The 17,702-nt window shown below is 45.2% G+C and overlaps 1 protein-coding gene across 1 annotated transcript in view; it reads left to right on the top strand.

The window, feature by feature from the left end:
• Positions 1–17,702, top strand: part of DROSHA (drosha ribonuclease III) — a 120,260-nt gene that overhangs the window by 14,308 nt on the left and 88,250 nt on the right. Inside the window, 7 exon segments of the mRNA XM_021077126.1 lie at positions 754–773; positions 776–863; positions 1,096–1,327; positions 4,291–4,432; positions 7,002–7,156; positions 10,756–10,836; positions 17,485–17,571. Of these exon segments, the coding sequence (XP_020932785.1) occupies positions 754–773; positions 776–863; positions 1,096–1,327; positions 4,291–4,432; positions 7,002–7,156; positions 10,756–10,836; positions 17,485–17,571 (805 nt within the window).

Genomic DNA, 17,702 nt, shown 5'->3' with positions numbered 1-17,702 from the left:
TTTCTGTTTTATTTTTGTTAATGGTTTATTACATTTTACTTTACACTAAATTTTCTTTCTGGTAACAAATCTAATGATGTTCAATGTAATATTTAGAAGTTATATCAGTAAGTAATCAGTATGTGTAGTCTTTTAAATCACCTACCCCTTTCCCCCTGATGTATACACACACACACTTGCTCAAATTTTCTCTGTCATGAAATTATAAGTTAGTGCTGGAGTGGATAGAAAGAGTTAATTTGTGACTTTGATCCAGATGTAACCTTTCTTGGATAATAGGACCTTTCTTAGTGAAGCTGCAGAGGCTGCCAGCACAAAGCAGCTACTGTCTTTGGCTGGATTCTCAAGGTCTGTGTGGTTCCACCTAAATTTCTCGGGCTTAATTGAAAAATCTTTCCTTTAGGTTGTTCCCTCCAAGCATATCCATAGGATGGACCTTTGCAGAGTTCATGGTCTAGAGATTCAAGGAGATAGAATTGTTTTTCTCCTTTTTAATTGAGTTGCTCTTAGTACTTATGGAGATCAGAATTAGGCAAAATTGTGGTTCAGTCAGTGCTAATACCCAAGAGATGATTCAGGATGGATTATGGTGCTCTGACTGTGTTTATGGCCAAGTTGAAGCCATGTTTTGTGAAGCCTGTTTTTTTTTTTTTTCCATGGCAAAGCAAGAAGGATTCAGACTAGTATCCTCAGTGCTAAAATTGTCTACACGTGGAGATTTCCAAATATTCCCCAAATATCTTTCTCTTCTAGGAGTTATGGTTTGCTGATTGTTCTGAACCTGCTGGATGCACAGCAGAATTACCTGGGGAGATTATTAAAAATACAGATTCTTGGGCCCCACCCCCGGAAACTGTGAATCAGTAAGTAGATCTGGGGTAGGGCCTGGGAATTTGTATTTTTAAACAAGGAACTTCAGGTGATTCTGATGCCACCAGTCTGGTGTCAGGGAATTGCTGGTTTAACAAGAATAAATATTGTGGTTTGGCATGACATTTTTCTTTTAGGTGAAAAATGAACTAAACAGGTGAAGTTGAATAGTTTTACGATAGAAGAACATTTTTAATAATTAGCCTCCTTCGCCCCCTTTTGAAGCCGCTCTCCAAGTAGGGAGAAGAAGAGAGCTCGTTGGGAGGAGGAAAAAGACAGGTGGAGTGACAACCAGAGTTCTGGCAAAGAGAAGAATTATACCTCAATCAAGGACAAAGAACCAGAGGAGGCGCTGCCTGACAAAAATGAAGAGGAGGAGGAAGAACTTCTTAAGCCTGTGTGGATTCGATGCACCCACTCAGAAAACTACTACTCCAGTGACCCCATGGATCAGGTGGTAGGTCTGAAGAAGGAGAGAAGGTGTAGACCAGAGCTTCTCGCCTTGGCACGGTTGGCATCCTGGGCTGGAGAATTCCTCTTGGCCCTGCCCCTTGCATTGTAAGAGGTCAAGCAGTGTCCCCCGGCTCTGTGCAGTGGGTGCCGGCCCGTAGCGGTCCTCCTTGTTGTGATAACCGGAAGCTATCTCCTGACATTGCCCAGTGTCCCCTGGGGGTGACAGACAACCCCCTCCCGCCTGGTTGAGAACCACCACCTTGGACAAAAGCTGTTTCTCAAATGCAGGAGTGCAGTAGATTAATTCAAGGATCCCTTCATTGTGCCTTTTTTATGACACTGCTAGGCTTGGTACTGGTGGTTTTGCAAGCTTTCACTCACAGCTGCTTTCTGCAGTTTGTGGTATATACCTGTAGGTGAGTGTGTTTTTCTCCCCAAATGGGACATACGGGAGAATTGAGTTTGTCTGTTCAGGTCTGTCCTTGACCGAAGGTAACCACAGCACTTTCCCGGGGCTTGGCCGCCGCACCTCGTGGCCGAGGTAGGTGGACCCCATGACCTCCCTGTGCTTAAGGCTCTTCTTTTCTTTCTTCCATCTCCATTTTATTTTCTGTCACTCTCCCTTTCTTTTTTCTCTCGCTCTCCTGATTGGTGTCATACCTCCGTCCTGTTAGTTTAGGTGTACTTAACACAGGATGGACACACAGTGATGTTCATTGATTAAATGAACGAGTGAAGGAATGAATATCTACACACTTAGGACAGAAGAGGTTAGAGATGTTGGAGTTAGTGCAGGGGGCAGATAAGCGAGCATTCTTTTGTTTGGAGTTTTATGCAAATAGCTTCTGCTTGGACTGGACCCTTATCTCTGGGAACTTGGGGGAGATTCCGATGCCTTTGGGAGACTGGGTTTGAGAAATCTCTCCTAGCAGCCTGGTATTTTACTCGATGAGGTCAAGGGGGGGCTCGAAGTCATAGTTTGCGTGGTACAGGGAAGGGGAAGCTCACATACTGGGCACTGTTCTGGTGCTAAACTTCACTCCATGCTTCTCAGATTATCTTACTTAATCCTCAAAACATCCCTGGAAGGAAGGTTTCTTGTCACTTCAGAATGTTGCCACGGATAAGAGACCTTCACTGATTGTGAGTTTATTTTTCTCAAAAGCCATCTGGAGAGAGGTAGTGGCCAGTGTTTGCTTAGCAGCTCAGTGTTGGCAGGGCCCTAGGTTGGCATCGCTGTCTTCTGGAAGGTGCATCACGGTTGCAGGGTGACCTCAGCAGCTCCAGGCCTCATGTCCTTAGCATGCTTCTGTCTAGACACACAGACGCAGAGGGGAGTGTTGGGTGGAGCCTTCCTCTGGCAACTCGCCCAGAGCACTCTCGGATTCTTTCTTCCGTCCCTTCAACAGAATTGTGTCGTATGTCTCCCCATGAATTTGGTTTCCATCTCTGCCGTAACAGCTTTCCACAAACTTCATGGCTTAAAACAACACACGTTTATTATCTCCATAGGTCGGAAATCAAGCTCGGTTCTCACTGGCAAAATCAGGGTAACAGCAGGGCTGCATTCCTTTCTGGAGAGAATCTTTTCTTGTTCATTTGGGTTATTGGCAGAGTTCAGTTCTATGTGGCTGTAGGATGGAGGTCCTTGCTTCCTTGCTGGCTGGCTGGTAAGGGCTCTTTCCAGCTTCTAGAAGACATGTGCATTCCTTGACCTGTGGACTCTTCCTTTATCTTCAGAGCCAGCAGTGTGGGTCAAGTCCCTCTCATGTCTTGAATATCTCCTGCCTCTTTTAATGCACATCTGACTCCTGTTGGGAAAGGTCCCTTTTTAATGGCTCATATTAGATTTCGCCCATCCAGATAAACCAGGATAATCTCCCCGTTGCAAATTCTGTAACCTCAACCACATTTGTAAAGTCCTTTTAGCCAGGTAAGGTGACATCTACTTTTAAGGATTAGGACAGAGACATCTGTGGGGTTGGGGAACTGTGGCTCAGCTTGCCTCCTGAGAGCACAGGTTGTCTGGCGCAAAGGTGAAGGGAATCATGGTTCTATTACCAAGGAAGAAGGGGAGTGGCTGTCATGGCTATTATTATTCTTCAGATAACAAAATTGAAGGCACTGAGGTTTAGAGCATTTAAACAAGCAGAGCCTTTTTTTCCCCTCACATTTTAATGAGTGTATTAAAACCCCAGTGTAGAAGGAAGGCTGAGAAACCAGAAACCCAATCTTGGCCTTTTTTGTTGTGCAGAGAGGTGGTAAGAATGAGTGATCCTAGCATCACCAGTGTCAGTAATGAGGTGGGGCTGAGGAAAAGTAGTTACCCTCTTTTGGGATAACCCCTGTTTTTATGATTTGTTTTAATTTTCTTTTTATGTCTTAAAGTTTGGGTCCTTAACATTTTGAAAATTACTAAGTTAAAGAGTATAGATATTTAAAGTAATTTTCAATCTGGGAGGAGAGTGGGGAAAAGTGGAGAACTTCCTTCAGAAATGAATCACAGGACCCTGTGTTTGTGGAGTGTGTGTGTATATGTGTGTTTCCCTGTGTTTATGAGATGCATGTGTGTGGGAAGGGCATTGAGTTAGTGTGGAAGATAGATTGTCAGTGACTTTGGGTGGGAGGCAGTGCGTCTTCCCCAGGAGGGTGTCAGGTGTCATGAATTCTCAGGGGTTTATGATTTTTTGTTGTTGTTGTATCAAAAGGGCATGGGTGAACATTTCTGATGTTTCTGAATGTTGACCAAGTGCATTTTCCTGAGGGCTCTGTTAGTCAGAAATGTGTGTGTGATTCAGAGCATCATTGCCAGCAATGGGCATTTTGTTTTTAAATGTTTGTTAATTTTTGAGGGTTGAAAAACCATGTCTTGTTGTTACAAATCAGTGATTTATTGTGAGGTCTTATGCCTCTTTGGTAAGATTGTTATTAATATGGTTCCTAATGCTGATCTTGTATTTTTCGAAGGGAGATTCTACTGTAGTTGGAACAAGTAGGCTCCGTGACTTATATGATAAGTTTGAGGAGGAGTTGGGGAGCAGGCAAGAGAAGGCCAAAGCTGCCAGACCCCCGTGGGAGCCTCCCAAGACGAAGCTAGATGAAGATTTGGGTGAGTCAGAAGTTACTAGACCAAGGCCTTGTGCTCTGTTATTATTGCTTAATCCTGGGCTTTGGGGACATGTCCTTGAGAGTCCCCAATTGAAATATCCTCGCTTATGGTCAGCGAACACATAGCGGTACAACTTTCTTCTTTTTGATCTTATTTTTCCTCTGTTTCATTCAGTAGCATACATAAGAGGTCTTATTTGCGAGGCATGCTGACAGCTGTGTCCCTGTAAATTCCTTCTGTCTTCAGATCAGAAGGGACCATAATCCAGCTTTCCTCAAAGGCCTGTGCCTGTGCCGGGCAGGCACCCCGTGGCCCTGTCCTCTGGTGGGGCTCTCCTGGTTAGATGAGGAAACCCCAGCTCCAGCCCAGCTCTGTCTGAAGCTTTTTCTTTACTCAGAAGTGTCCATAACTTTGTCATGTGGCAGGCTGTTTTTCACGCCTGTATTCTGAAGTTCCAAGGATACGCTGCAATCTTTGAGGACAGAAACTGCTCTCTGGCGTTTGGTGTCTTTGGCCCCAACAGAGTGCCGTATGCAGATGACATTCAGTGTGCCTTTTCCTATCTGTAGTCTGCCCACCCTCGTTATGGCTCTCTTGCTGAGAGGCAGTGTCCATGGTGCAATACAGCACTGACTGAATCAGCTGGCCTGGGTTTGAATCCCTGTTCCACCACTTGAAATGTGATCTCAGGCAAGTGATTTAATCCCTCTGAGCCTCACTTTTTTCATCTGTGAAGGAGGGCTGATAGAAGCTTCCATCTCAGGGGTTCTCATTGCAGCTCAGCGGTGACAAACCCAGCTAGTATCCATGAAGATGCAGGTTTGATCCCTGGCCTCCCTCAGTGGATTAAGGATCTGGCATTGCTATGAGCTGTGGTGTAGGTTGCAGATGCAGCTCAGATCTTGAGTTGCTATGGCTGTGGTGTAGGCCAGCAGCTGCAGCTCTGATTCAACCCCTAGTCTGGGAACCTCCATATGCTGTGAGTGGAGCCCTAAAATAAAATTGTCCATCTCATGTGGTGCACCTGAAGGGTTCCTTATTGTTGTGCTGTGCACTCATCTTTTGTGGGGTTAGTCTAAATTCTAGGGCTGTTTTTTTTTTTTTTTTTTTTTTTTTTCCAGTTGTGGTAAAATACATGTAACATGTACATAGTACACGTAAGATATACCATTTAACCATTTGCGAACATACTGTTCCCTAGTGTTAAGTATATTCACACTGTTGTGCAGACAACCTCCAGAACGCTTCATCTTGCTAGACTGAATCTTTCTTCCCATTAAAGAACACTCTCAGGCCCTCCCTCCCCCTGCCCCTCTGCTTTCTGTCTCTACGAACTTGACTACGCTGGGTGCCTCATATAAGTAGAATCACACTGTATTTGTCTTTTTGTGACTGGCTTGCTTCATTAGCATAATTCTTGCTCTGTTTTTATCCAGTCACTTCCAAGGACTAAAATCTTCTATTACTACTATTGAAAGAAAAAAAAAATTTCTGTTTTCTTTTCGGGCTCCACCTGGGGCACATGGAAGTTCCCAGGCTAGGGGTCAAATCAGAGCTACAGCTGCTGGCCTACACCACAGGCACAGCAATGCTAGATCCGAGCTGCTGTCTGTGACCTACACTGCAGCTCACAGCAACACTGGATCCTTAACCCACTGAGTGGGGCCAGGGATCAAACTCACATCCTCATGGTTACTAGTCCCGCTTGTTAACTCTGAGCCACGACGGGAACTCCTGAAAGAAAAAAATTTTAAATCTTCACTCTGGCATTCAAGGCCCCCACTCCCGAGTTTTTCCTGTGAGGCCTCTGCCCCAGCCAGAGTCCACATACGCTCTTGCATCCGTGCTTTTGCCTGCAGCACCTCTTCTACATTCCTTTCCTCTTAATCTCCTTATCAGCCTAGCCCCAACCCCTGTCTGTGCCTGGGTCACATGCACCCCTTTTCAGAATCCACAGTGACCTTTCTGAATCAGGGTCGACTCACTGTACCTTCTATTTATTTATTTATTTATTTATTTTTTCTTTTTAGGGCCATACCCGCGGCATAGGGAGGTTCCCAGGCTAGGGGTCGAATCGGAGCCATAGCTGCCAGCCTACACCACAGCAACTCGGGATCTGATCCTCATCTGCGACCTACACCACAGCTCACGGCAATGCTGGGTCCTTAACCCACTGAGCAAGGCCAGGGATCGAACCCGAAACCTCATAGTTCCTAGTTGGATTCGTTTCCGCTGTGCTACAACGGAAACTCCTCACTGTACCTTTTAAAATGTTAGACTCCATAGTGCTGGTTTGCAGTTTTTCTGGCATTGTTCACCAAGTCTTTCCCTGTAAAAATCTCTATTCCTTTGCTTCCCCTCCTAGAGTGTGACTTAGCATTATGGGCTGTGTTACTTTTCGTGGCGTTGTTTAGCAGGGGTCTTGGTGGAGTAGGCACTCGAATATTTGCTGAAGATACACAAGTGTCCTTATGGTGAGAGAGTTGGGTCATTTGGAAGTAGTCTCCTCGTAGAACCAGCTTGCAGAATGCTTCAGCTTCTCTCTATGTTTCTCCCCTCTCCTCTGCAGAGAGTTCCAGTGAATCCGAATGTGAGTCTGATGAGGACAGCACCTGTTCTAGCAGCTCAGACTCTGAAGTTTTCGACGTCATTGCAGAAATCAAACGCAAAAAGGCCCATCCTGACCGACTTCACGATGAACTTTGGTACAATGACCCAGGCCAGGTGCGTGTGTGTTTATGCTCTTGGTGTGAAGGTTGCAGACCCACACATCACGTTTATGACTCTAGGCTCAGAAGATGCATGTTGGCTGGTATTGAAACTGAATTTTCCTCTCAGGATTGGGCGTCATTCTTCACAGCTTATTTCTTTTCAGCGTCAGAGTTCAGCTCCAAAGCATAAGCACCAGAGCAACTGTTCCTTGAATCATATTTGACGATGTTTGTAAATCCTGTGTTGGGGAGCAGGATGATGGTGCTGCCTCATTAAACTTGCAGTAAACGGAAGGAGACAAATGGTAGGATGAGGGAGAGAGTGCTTGCAGCTCTTTTTAAAAGCAGTTCATCTGGAAGTTATCTTGCAGCCATACAGTAAACCATGTCTTAAGTCCTGTCAGACCTCACATTTCCTAGTTGGTAGTAGTCTCTGGTAACTTCTCTTTCCCATTAATAAGCATGTTTGAGGTAATGACATTATAGCAGGACAGAATCATTTTTATTTTTACTTACTGTTTTATTATGAAGTAATATATAATACAAAATAGTTTCTTCCTCCCTCTTTTCCTTCCCTCCTCCATCTCTTCCTTCCTTTCTCCCTCCCTTTCTTCTGCACCTACCGCATGCAGAAGTTCTTAGACCAGAGATCAGACCCGAGCCACAGCAGTGACCAGAGCTGCTACAGTGACAATACCAGATTTTTAACCTGCTGAGCTATATGGGAACTCCAAAAACAGTACCTTCATAAAAGATGTGTATTTTTACAAATGCAAAGTACATTCAAAAATAGTATCTTTAATAATATGAAGTTATCAGGCATAATAAAATAAATCCCTATAAAAAGATAATTTAAAATTTATATTTTATAAATAAATTCAAACCCTTCTATATTATTTGGAATGTTCTTCTCCTGGTTCTTATGAGGGGACAGCTATCTAAATTTTTTTTTCTTGGTAGAATTAATAGTTAGAATGCCTGACAGACAGGCACTGTGTGGTCCCTTTTGCTCTCTGGGAATTGAGCAGCAATGCTTGTTAATTGTTAGTGCATTTTCTTTTCTTTTTTTCTTTTTTTTTTTGTCTTTTTGCCATTTCTTGAGCCGCTCCCACGGCATATGGAGGTTCCCAGGCTAGGGGTTGAATTGGAGCTGTAGCTGCCAGCGTACGCCAGAGCCACAGCAACGGGGGATCCGAGCCATGTCTGCAACCTACACCACAGCTCACGGCAACGCCGGATGGTTAACTCACTGAGCAAGGGCAGGGATGGAACCTGAAACCTCATGGTACCTAGTCGGATTCGTTAACCACTGCACCACGACGGGAACTCCCTGTCAGTGCATTTTCAAATTTACTTTGATATATTAATCATGTACATAATCTCTTTAAACAACTTTAGTGAGTTATAATTCACATACCACACAGTTTACACAATTAAAACATCTAATTCAGTGGTTTTTTTTGTGTATTCACAGGATTATGCAGCCATCATCACAATCTAATATTAGAGTATTCTTGTGTTCCCTAAAAGAAATCCAGTGTCTACTAGGAGTCACTCCCCTTACCTTGTTTAAGGTCTTTTTAATGAACTGTTGTTCTCATATCAAGAAGCCTATCCCGGAGTTCCCTTCATGGCTCAGCGGAAATGAATCTAAGAACCATTAGGTTGTGGGTTCGATTCCTGGCCTCACTCAGTGGGTTAAGGATCTGGTGTTTCTGTGAGCTGTGGTGTAGGTCACAGATGCAACTTGGATCTGGCGTTGCTGTGCCTGTGGTGTAGGCCGGCAGCGGTAGCTCCCATTAGACCCCCTAGCCTAGGAACCTCCATATGCTGCAGGTGTGGCCCTAAAAAGCAAAATAAATAAAAGAAGTGTATCCCTAGGTTTCTGTGGGTTCTTATTCCTCTCAGAGATTTACCAGGGTCTTATTCATAGTCTCAGCACTCTGTTTATTGGATTTGGTTTTGCGTCCTCTGTATAATTGAGCTTTATAAAGGGCTGATCCATGTCAGGGCCCAAACCTTGGTAAAAGACAGGAGCGTAGGATGTCTCTCTGCTTCCCTGGAAATTAGTGACTGCTGAGTGATTTTTTTTCCACATTTTTCATCACAGCAAGTTGTGCCCAGCATTAAGAATGTGTTATGACTTTTGGGGGTGTCCCATCACATCTCTACTTGCCAGCTGGTACCTTGGATAATAATATCTTAATGTAGTTTTCTTTTTTTTAGGTAGCCATGTTATTCCTCTGCTGTACCACCTGGAGCTGTAGATTTCCCAAAAGGATAAAGAGAGTTATAGTTTTTTTGCCTTAATATTTCTTTCAAAATTTTGTTGAGACATTTTCATTGGAAACATTGTAACAGTGACTTAAAAATCTCTAGAATTTTAAAGAAATATGTGTGTTAGGATATATATATATATATCTCATAATATGTATCATATATATAAATATATATTTTAATTAGGATATATATATATATCTCATAATATGTGTCATATATATATATTTTAATTAATACAAAGAAAGTGAGAAATGGAACTCTACTTCCTCATTCTCCAGACAGATGCTCTGATCTCCTTTTTGATTCCATATTAACCATTTGTATTGACTAAACTCATGACACTAGCTTTTAAGGCGCTTTAAGATTTTGACCCCAGTTCTGCCTTTTTGGTCTTCTCACTCACATATATGACCCATCCCATTTAGATGGGTCTCACGTCCCTGGAGCATAACAAAGGATTTCTTTTTTCTCTCGTGCTGGTGCCATGTGTAGAAAAGCCATCTTCTTTTTCTGTCCTGTTTAGCCCTTCACATTTTGACCCCTTGAAGCCTGGACGTTTCCCCCTTTTTCTTTAAACATACTAAGCATATCATATGTGTGATATCTCTCCCATCAAGAATAAATATTCCTCATGCTCGCCTCAGCAGCACGTACAACCACAATTAGAAGAACAATTCTTTGTCTGTATAGACCCTCAGCCAGGCATCCCCTCCCTCCCCCTACAGCGCTTAGCCAGCATCTTTCTATCCAAGAGGCATTCAGGATCATTCATTTATTGAATCAGGTGAGTGGCATTCATGGCAGTAAAGTGAATTCAGGTGAAAAAACAGACACAGACTCATCTGATTAGTGTTGAAAGTTTTTCTGGTTCTAGTAGGCATTTTCTTCTCTTTGCTTCAGATACCTTTAGGTCTCTCTTTTGAAAACATTTAATCTGCAGGTCACCTTCAAAGCATTCTGTGTGTTCCTTCGGAATATAAAATAGGCTCTCCTTTTGTGAAAGAGTCATTTTTCCTGAAATAAGGAATAGGAGGAACATACTAGAAAGTGGTAGGAGAAGATGGGGGCAAACCGGGTGCTGACACTGATATTTTCTGCTTGGCTGCACAAATAAGTTGGGGATTCAGCGCTGTCATACCGTTTGCCTTTATCAGACAATATAGACAGTTTGCAGCTTTATTGGTTTTGGAACATCCGTTTAATCTTCTAACTGTGACAGCCTCTTCAGAGCTTCGGTACTCATGACATTAAAACCCACAGTTTCCGAGGCATCATTGTGCATGGAGTGGATTTTCCCCCCAATAAAAACGAATTACATTCTGTTTCTGACAGATGAATGATGGCCCACTCTGCAAATGCAGCGCAAAAGCGAGACGCACGGGAATCAGGCACAGCATTTATCCCGGAGAAGAGGTAACTGGTTCCGGTTATTATATTTGTCAGCGCTGAGAAGCCAGAAGTAGACAGATGCCGTTGCTATTCTTTTCCCCATAAATGAAATAACACCATGGAAGTAGTCGTCTTGTATTCCCTAATAGTCTGTGTTACTGATCATTGGAGAAGAAGTGTACTTGGGTTTTGCGGGTGGGGTGGGAAATGTTATCAAGGAAACTTTTAAGAGTTTGAAAGTTTCATTATTTAAAATTGGCAAGGTGAATTTGAGCTTTTTAAAAAATTATTTTAAGTGTCCTAAACTAGTACATATTGTAATATTTTTTTCACGTTTTCATTATAAATGGTTGTGAATCACCCTGGAGAAACGATCTTACTGAGGTTCTGTCAGGCACCTGTCTACTTTCCTTGGGGACTAGAGTGTGTACCGTTGTCTTTGTTAGTCTTTGTTTGTCTTTTGTCCCCACTCAGCTGTGAGTAGCACACAGACTTGTTTTACCAGTGTCACACTCCTCAGGGACCCTCCAGATACGTTTGCCTGATGGAGCTGGATACTTTTTATATCATAGAGTTTTATAGAGTTACTCCCTTTCAGTTATTTTCCTTCATTTTTCTCCCCTGTTATCTTTTCTTTCTAGAAACTATTGTTACTGATCCCAGGATTGTCACCTTGTGATTCAGCACATTATGTTTAAGCGTAATTTATGTAAATCCTTAATTTCTATTTAAAACTTGTTTGGGACCCTAACAGTAGTCAGACTGGACTATAAGACAGTGACTGAAGACTATGAGATGGTGACAGCTGGTTTGAACTACTTGCTTTTGCCTTGTTTGAGCGTTGGCAAGTGTGGTGAGGGCCTGTGGGTGGGATCTGCACCTTGCCACTGTCCATGCCCATACCTCAGGCTGGAGTCTCTGAAGACAGGGGCCTTTGAAGTTAGGGCTGCAGTGGAGACATTTGACAGGGATCAGGTGAGAAGAGTGTGGAGTAGGGATTGAGCAGAGGTAGAAGTCCACCTGTGATGGACCTTTGAAGCTGGGCTTGTCCGAACTGTCTTGCATGGGGCTGGAAAGGCCTTCATGCCCACATCTCCCTCTGTCCCCAGAACAAGCTGCCTGAGGAAGGGCACAACCTTGGGCTCGGTTGGGAGGGGGGCGTTCTGCTGTGCAGGCTGACCCTGATGGAGCCCATTGCTACAGCCTGTGTGCTGACTGCTTTCCTCACCGCCAGGCAGCAAGCCCTCCCTTGAAGGGAGATCTGGGGACAGTGGTGCTGGCTGAGGGCTTCCGGACAGGCCACCCCATCCTCAGAGTACATGTGTATTCCTGTGGCCCCTTCATGATGGATGGGGCCCATGTGGTCACCATTCCACCAAGTGGCAGGTTGGTCTCCTCAAGGAATGGTGCCATTTTGGGGGCCCAGGATTGGCCATTGTAAGTGGCCAGCTGGACCTTGGGTGGTGGCAGTCAGCTTTGCTAGCTTAGCCTTGGTAAGTGGGGCCCATGCTGCTTGGCTCATGCGAAGCTTCCGTCTGTTGCTACTGTGACCACATCGTTTATGTCCTCAGCGTTTCAGCTCTGGGTGGCTGATGACTGAGGCTGGGCGGTGTCATCTGGGCAAGTCATTCTGTCAGCTGATAGGTTAGTATGTCTTCTGTGGCAGGTGCTTTCCCATGGACACCCACATGCGGTGGAGAGATTGGCGTTCTCTCCCCTGTTTGTCACCCACAGGTCTCTCCCCTAAGACCTTCTAATCCCTGATCTTCCCATCTTTTTCCTTCTAGGCCTCTGACCAGCAGGCATGGCCACTTGCTTCTGCCGTGAATCTATGCATAGTCTAACCTCAGGCTACTTCTCTTTCCACTCAAAGTGGGTGACCAGGTACAACGCCTGAACCTCCATCCACTGGGAGTCTTTCAAAGCCGTCCCTGAATGAGGCTGCAGCACAGTCCATTTTCGGCTTACACCCCCTTTCTGACTCACCCATTTGCAAACCAAGCTTCTGCTTTTCCTTCTGCTTTCATCCTGCTGTCCTTAGTCATCAGCTGAGGCGGGGGTGCTGGTGCAACAGGGGTGGGCCCCCTGCTCACGCAGTTTGTGTATGTCCTCCACTTCTGTGTGTGCTTGGTTCTGGATGTGTACCCCCTCCATCTTATGATGGATTGTTGCTGGTCCCACCCAAATTTATACCTGGGTGGGACTGGCAGAACCTAGTTTATGATGGGCAGTTTCAGCCCCATGTCTGTTTGCTACCGCTGGGCCATGCCTTCCATATTTACCAGGGCCCATAGCACACCAGGCATTGTTTTTCAAAGGCATGTAATTCTTTACGATAGATGGCATGGCTTGGCTTCAGAACCCCAGAGACCAGCATTGTGATTCTCCCAGTGTGGCCACAAACCCCTCTCAGCCTCTCTACCCACCAACAGTGTAGGGTTTGCCGAGTTGTATGGCCCCCTGCAGCAGGGCTGCTTGTGCTGCAGATTGGAACTGCCTAGGCCTTTACTTGAGCCACACTCACAGCCACAGCCCTTGGTGCCACTTTCTAAATGAGCTGCTGTAACATTGTGCTGCCTCCTGAGCCTGAAGAGGCCCTCCTGGAATCCTGCCTCCTTCTTCACTGTGGGAGGTGGAAGATGCAATGATTCGGGATGTCTTGGAACTCTCCAGACCACCGACTCCTAAAAATGGGGTGGCTGTGGTAGGCCCTGAATCTTTGCAGGGTTTAATCTCTCACCCTTGAGTGTATACATTTTTACCAAAGCTTTTAACTTGATCAATGTGACAATCTCAGTCATGCAGTGGAGCAGTATAATGTTCTGCATATGCCAGAAGGTCAAGAGCACTGAACTGTGTTGACAGTGAGTGGGAGCGTTAACACAACCCAGTGGCAAAGGTGATCAGAGCTGGTCCTCATTCTGATTGGGATAGGAAAGAATACATTCAGCAAATCAGTTGCTGCACACTTTGTACCTGAGGTCATATCAGTTTGCTCTAACTCTGCTATAATACCTGGCACAGCAGAAGCAATCAAGAGTTGCTGCTTGATGGAGCTAGTGGTGGTCTGTAGTCATCCTCCAGGATCCACATGGCTTCTTTAGGGTCCAGGCTGATGAGTTAAACAGAGATATGATAGAGCAGTCATCCCCATGTCATTTGGATCCTTAGGGTGGCACTTACCTCCAGCATTCTCCCCAGAGTCATACTGTTTCTGATGCTCATGGATGGTGGTGGTGGTAATTTCAGTGGCTTCTGCTTGACCTTTCCCATTTTGATGGCTCCTACTCCACAGATCAAGGACCTAGTGTGACATGGCGCCATCTGCTAATTTTGTCAATTCTAGTGATACATTTGGGGGCTCGGGAAATGACCACTGGCTGGATCCGGGGACTCAGTGGACCTACTGTAAGCCAGACCTTGACCAAGATTTTGTGTATTGCCTTGGCTTCATATCCCCAACTCTAACGGGGAATACCAGGATGAAATATCCAGTCTCCAAGTGTCAATGCAGATACTGTGTCCAACCCTCCTTGGGCTGTGTGGCTTCTTTTGCCAGTGTACAGTTATCTGAGCAAAACGGCCATAGGCCTCTATGGGAAGGACAACACTGTCGTGACTACTTCTGCTTGTAATAGTGTTGCAGGGCCCTTCTCCTGGGATCTGGCCACCTGTTCAGTCAGTGGACTTCAGCCCAGTAACTTGATCAGGTCTGGCCCTGGGCAAGGGATCATGACTGTTTATTGGAACAACCCTCCTTCAGTCTCTCTCTTACTGATTCTTGATTTCTTCCATTGGTACAGACTAAAGCAGTACTCTGGTCAGCCACTCATTTATTTTGCACCTAAGAATACCATGTTGTGAAAAGCACTTCCATGGCTCCATGTGAGTCAGGTCCCCTTGGTTGCTACTTCGATCTTGCTGGTCATAATGATCATTGTGTGACCCGGCTTCTTATAATTAGTCCCATCATCTGGCCTCTCTCATTGCAGAGTCCTGTCATCCATGCTGCTGGTAGCAAGCTCTGTGCTTGGCCACTTCTTATAGTCAGCCTGGCCTGCAGAGGAGGCCACCGCTGACCTTTCTAGTGATATTGGTGCCCCTTCACCAGCACCTTTTGGCCTTGGTCACAGACATGTCCTCTGGGCCTTCCCATGGGCTCTGATTATCTAGAATATTTTCCAGTCGTAGATGTTGTAACCATCCCAGTGTGCCCATTTCCTCGAATCTTTGAATTCCTTCCTCCTTTGTCTTTCACAGCAATTTTGGTATTTTACTCAGTGTGTGTGGGCCATCACTTCTTTATGCTTTTAGGAGATGTCTTTTTTTAATTAAAAAATTTTTTTTTAATTACTCATATGAATTTATCACATCTGTAGTTGTATAATGATCATCACAATCCAGTTTTATAGGATTTCCATCCCACAACCCAAGCATATCTCCCCACCCCCCAAACTGTCTCCTTTGGAGACCATAAGTTTTCCAATATCTGTGAGTCAGCATCTGTTCTGCAAATGTCTTAGTGGGGAGTTCCCAACATCTCCTGATGTCCTTGAATCCTGAATGCTCCCAAGTCAGTACAGGCTTCCCTAACCAGTTGTGTGTCCTGGCCCTTTCGATGGAGCGCTCCCAGCATCTGAGCCTGTGTGCACTCCTGCTGCTGACACGTATTGTGCCTCCCATCCTTATAGCTCCTTTGGGACATAATCTCTCCTCTTAGCACCTCCCCAGCTGTGAAATATGAAACCAGTTATGCTGTGAAATGACAAGGAGAGCAGATGGGTGCAGAGAAGTGGGGCTTGGGGGCGAGGACAATGTTGCCCTCAAAGGCTTTCATTGTCAGACAGGTGAGTGCTTGCTCTTAATAGACAGGGATGGCCACCTGGGCCGTCAGAACTCCCCTGTCCTCATCCTGGGTTTCCACATCCCTGACCTTGGTATAACAGACCCACTTGGATGGCTATTAGTCTTTAAGATCCACTCACTCTGACAGGTAGGCCCCAGGCTTGGTCCCGGTGCTCTCTGACCTCTCACTGTAGGTGATGGGAGCCTCTCTGTCTTCTGTACCTGGCTTCCAGCTGCCCTTCCTCCTCTGCTACTGCTACATGTCTGTAGATCAGCGGTTCTCCAAGTGAGGCCTTTTGAATAACATCAGCATCATCTGGGGACTTGTTAGAAATAGAGTCTCAGCTGGGCTCAGCTGCTGAATCAGTACTCTGGGCGTGGAGAGCAAGCAATCTGAGATCACACTCAAGTGTGAGGAACATGGTAGAGCACCGGTGATGCTTTAGCCATAGCCATCATCCCATTATCCAAACAGCTGCCAGTCTGTCATAGTCTTCAACACATGGTGCATTGCACCTGCTTCCATTGATGCAGCCTCCCAGTGCAGCATCTTTGAAAGTTTCAGTTGGTGTGTTAGCTGGTGCCTGGGGCCATGTGTTCCACCTGCCACCGTGATGGGTTCCTGTTGCCAGTTGGCCGGAAGTGGTTCAGCTCCAAAACCTCCTGATCTCCTGCTTTCTTGGATCACTTCTGGTACCAACTGTCACACACTGGATGTTCCAGAAGCAGATGCTAAGATGAAGTTTGGGGTGCATGCTGTTTCTTAGGGACCTTCACCTGTGAAAGGAAGAGGGCATTAGCAGAACTGGACAAATGGATGAGTTGGACTATGGGTCAGCCCCAACCAACAAATCCCCCCATCAACCGGGTGGTGATCCAAGAAATGAGTATTGTCAATTCAAGGTGAGCTGTAGTGGCTGGGTGTTTATACCTCTACCTCACTCATTGCACACCTGATGTCAGGTGAGGGGCTCTGCAGTTGACACGGGTCCTGAAGGAGGTGACAGTTGGAGTCTCTATCACTTCATACCTAGTAATTCCACTGATGCCTCTGTTGCTCGCTCTTTTCCTTGTCCTGTCTTAAGCTCCGCACATGTTCTGTTCCACTGTCTCTTGGCTCCTCCTGTTTTTACTCAGCATATTTAATCCTTTCACTTCTTTTCCCCTCTCTATTAAAACCTACTGCTATTACTTCTGAGATTATTCTTCTTGCACTTTTTTTTTTGTTTGTTTTGTTTATTGGGAGGTTAGCCAAAGGTCACTTCTTGTGTTATTTTACAAATAAAAGGAAGATAGTCATGGAAATTTGATCTATATGTTGTCCAAACCCCTTGTATTGCACATGAGAGGAAATGTGTTGGATACCAGTGACTAGCTTGCCCATTTTTATCCATCTAGTTAACGGTAAAGTGAATACAGTTCTTTCCTACCAGTTTGTGAAGGAACACAAAGAAATCTTTTTTGTAAGATGTGAATTTAGAAAGTACAGTCTTGGGTGTTCCGGTCATGGCTTAGTGGTTAACGAATCCGACTAGGAACGATGAGGTTTCGGGTTTGATCCCTGGCCTCACTCAATGGGTTGAGGATCTGGCATTGCCGTGAGCTGTGGTGTAAGTTGCAGACCCAGCTCGGATCCCGCGTTGCTGTGGCTCTGGTGTAGGCCGGTGGCTACAGCTCCGATTGGACCCCTAGCCTGGGAACCTCCATATGCCATGGGAGCAGCCCAAGAAAAGACAAAAAAAAAAAAAAAAAAAAAAGTAGTCTTATTTTTAAATAAAAATATTTTGCTACTTTACTCTTAAAGTCATTTTTGTTTTTTTCTGGTAGGCCATCAAGCCCTGTCGTCCTATGACCAACAATGCTGGCAGACTTTTCCACTATCGAATTACAGTCTCACCTCCTACAAACTTTTTAGTAAGTTCCTAACAAAATCAGATGTCTTTTGTTTAAAAAAGTGAATAGGTTCTGGAGTTCCTGTCGTGGCTCAGCGATTAATGAATCCACCTAGGAACCGTGAGGTTGTGGGTTCGATCCCTGGCCTTGCT

Source organism: Sus scrofa, chromosome 16 (genome assembly GCF_000003025.6).
Source record: "Sus scrofa isolate TJ Tabasco breed Duroc chromosome 16, Sscrofa11.1, whole genome shotgun sequence".
NCBI lineage: Eukaryota > Metazoa > Chordata > Mammalia > Artiodactyla > Suidae > Sus > Sus scrofa.
Note: the sequence above shows the minus strand (reverse complement) of the source record. Positions and strands in the feature narration are given on the sequence as shown.